At 37.6% G+C, this 3040-nt stretch overlaps 1 protein-coding gene across 1 annotated transcript; it reads right to left on the bottom strand.

The window, feature by feature from the left end:
- Positions 1-635: 635 nt before the first annotated feature.
- On the bottom strand, positions 636-1862 carry B3GALT1 (beta-1,3-galactosyltransferase 1). The gene has a single exon (XM_010173806.1). It carries the CDS (start codon positions 1860-1862, stop codon positions 882-884), a length of 981 nt encoding a protein of 326 aa, XP_010172108.1. The 3' UTR covers positions 636-881.
- Positions 1863-3040: the final 1178 nt, after the last annotated feature.

Raw genomic sequence — 3040 nt, forward strand, 5'->3', positions numbered from 1 at the left:
GCTGCTTGTCGTTCAGTATCATTATGTATTGCTATGTGAGACACTTAATGGAGAGATCCACTGATACTATGAGAAACATTGCACTTGCTTTGAAATTAAAATTTAAAATATATTCATACTTTGATAATGTATTTTACAGATAGCTTTTCATACATCTCTCCTGACTTATTTCACCTACAGATTCCATTTAATTTTAAAATTGTATTAGATCTTTTAGGGGCTACTTTAGGCAGTGGAAAGAAAGAAGGTATTTCTGAAATAATTTAAAGGAATACTATTTGGTGGATAAAAAGATATTTCTGTGTCTGGGTTTGTTTCTAAGGCCTATGAGACTTTGATGTTCTTACCTGTCTAAATTCTGCTATTATAACATCAGTAAGTGGTTTGGGAATTGCACACATTGTACTATAAAATATATATGCCAAGATAGGCATATAAGTTCAGTGCAAATGTATATCACACTTTATTAACAAAATTCTAAATAGAGATGGTTGTAGGGTGTCAAAAAATGCATAAAAGTATACTTCTAATTCTTCACTTCTTAGGGCCTGAGTCTTAGAGGCTGGGGCATGAACTGTTAGGCAGCTCACGATAGTTTATTACTGTCCTTTTACATACAGATGCAGGAGCTGATATGTGTGATACAGGATAATATAAAAAATCTGAGATTTGACTCTAGATCCTTTCGGTTGGTGTAATGTCCTTATGAAAAGAGCCTGAAGTCTGTAAACCAGTAGTCAAAATGAGAATGAAAAATCAGTCATCAAAATCCTCTCAGATAATATCCCACAGTTTAACCTGTAAATCAGCAGACCACTTTGTCAAAAAATAACCATACTAAACCAAAATTTTTTTAAAAAGTATTTACATCTGTAAAAATCTTAACATCTAAGATGTTTCTTGCTGGACATGTCATTCCAAATTCTGTGCATTTCTTCTGGTGTTATCTGGTGCACTGTGATCACCCTGCGATACCTGCACAAGCTGTAAGCCATTTTCCAGTGATTGAAGCCACTGTTTTGGAAGGGGTGAATGCCCAGCTTCCGAAGACAGAGTCCAACGTACACGTCTTCAAGATGAAGAAGTCTGGTATGAAGGGAGGTTTTGTAAATGAGTTCTGCTACGTCAGCTGAAAATATGTAGCCAGTGCCTGAACAGAAGGGTGGATAATTGCTGTCAGGATACAAATCTCTTGGCATGTACCACTTACTGCGAACATCTCGTATTGGTCCTCCGTTTATAACGTAACCTGTGAAGTATCTTCTCCTAGGCTTGGTGTTAGGTTTGAGCAGCTTATAAATAAGATTATCCATATTTACAAAAATATCACTGTCTGTCTTCATAACGTACTTTGCTTTTGAACAAAACGTTGCTACCCACCTCATCCCCATCAACGTTTTCAGTGTGAGGTTATGATAAGAGTCGATAAAATCCTCCACAATAATGTCATGAAAAATTTGACTTTCTTGCTCCACCATTTGATTTAAGACAGGATCTGTGTTTTTTCCAAGAAGAAACAGCGTGGCGATTTTAATTCCTTTAAAGTTATTTTCATCTCCCCACGTTTCTCGAATGGCTTGCCTTGCATCAAACTCTTTGTGGGTTGTGCTGATGAGAATGACCAAGAAAGGGACACTTTTCTCACATTTGTTGGGTTCATTGATAAGAAAGTCAAAGGAATGTGGATTTATAGGTCGAGTTCTTATGTTGCCAAAAGAAACATTTTTTCTGGCTATAGATATGCTACTGAGCTGTCTGTGGCCAGTGTAGGAAGAAGTAGGACGAGTTATACTTAAGTACCAAAGAGCGCTTGCCCAACAAACTACTGTCAAAACGTATAAGCATGAGACCTTCGAAGCCATTGTTCCTCTAGTTCTTCTATTCTGTATGATGAATAAGTAGCCTTTGTACCATAAGCGCACCTGTGTCCCAGAGAGGCAGCATATTATTAATGAAACTTGAAAGTTCGATATAGAGAAGTAACTCTGTAATCATTCATGGATCTCAAATAGGAGCTATTAACCTTGATGATATTCAGATTTTCTTCTTTTACGAGCAGTGGCTTCCATTTCTTGGAATTTTCTGTTATTTCTGAAAAATATGAAGAAAAATTTTCCATTGCTAGATCATAAAAGCCTAGGGCAAGAAAAATGAGCTTAAGTACAACTGGCCATTAATAAGCTAAATGTCTTAATGCATTTCTTGGGTATCCTTTTTTTACTTATTGAGGTACCACAGTGCAGGTGTACTAGAATATAGGAGTATACCTGAAGTGATGTTTTTATGATTGATAATTTCTTGTAGGTGATAATATATAAAAATTGTTAAGCATGCAGATCATGTTGGCTATTTAGGTAATTTTAAAGGTATATGAAAATAATTTCCTGGTTTCTAGCATTTTTTCTGGACAATCTTTCAAAATATGCCATGGAAGACTTTAAAATTATTTCAAGAATGAAAATGTACTTTATCTTAGCATCAGTGGCAACCATGCACATGAATACCTACATATCCCATTTGATCTAAATGTTCTTTAGACTGATTGGTAAAGGTACAGGCGAGAAAGAGAGATACATATGCTGTCTTACCCATGTAAAGATCAGCGCCCGAGTAGGCTCCGTTAAAGTCTAGAAATAAATTAACACAGTTATTCTTTTTGCCCTTCTCCTCTCCCCACAAACTAGTCTTTACTTTTCATAAGCAACCATCATTTGTATACTACATAAGAGAAATCACGATGGCAGCCTGTTAACAGTGTCACTTTGCTGGCTGGCATGCAGAGCACTTGTCAGGGTTCCTGCACTGGCCATCCTTCCCCGCTGCTGCACCAGTCCTTCCTCCGGCACCAGGGAGCTTTGAGACTTCCCTGGATCTGGGGAATGTGCCAGCCCTGAAGCTTCCTTTGCTTTTAGCTTGTTTCCTGGAAGCCAGTGCTGTTTATCATCATTTAATGGAAATGAGACAAGCTGCATTAAATCTGCTGGATCAGTGCTGACTCCTCCAAGGCACACCAGTAGCAGGAGTGCCTGTAGGCTCCACA

The sequence above is a fragment of the Antrostomus carolinensis genome, unplaced genomic scaffold (assembly GCF_000700745.2).
Source record: "Antrostomus carolinensis isolate BGI_N321 unplaced genomic scaffold, ASM70074v2 scaffold50918, whole genome shotgun sequence".
NCBI classification, from domain to species: Eukaryota; Metazoa; Chordata; class Aves; order Caprimulgiformes; family Caprimulgidae; genus Antrostomus; species Antrostomus carolinensis.

Bases quoted from the DNA above. Each gene is read 5' to 3' on its own strand.
- B3GALT1 (XM_010173806.1), bottom strand. From the start codon at position 1,862: ATGGCTTCGAAGGTCTCATGCTTATACGTTTTGACAGTAGTTTGTTGG.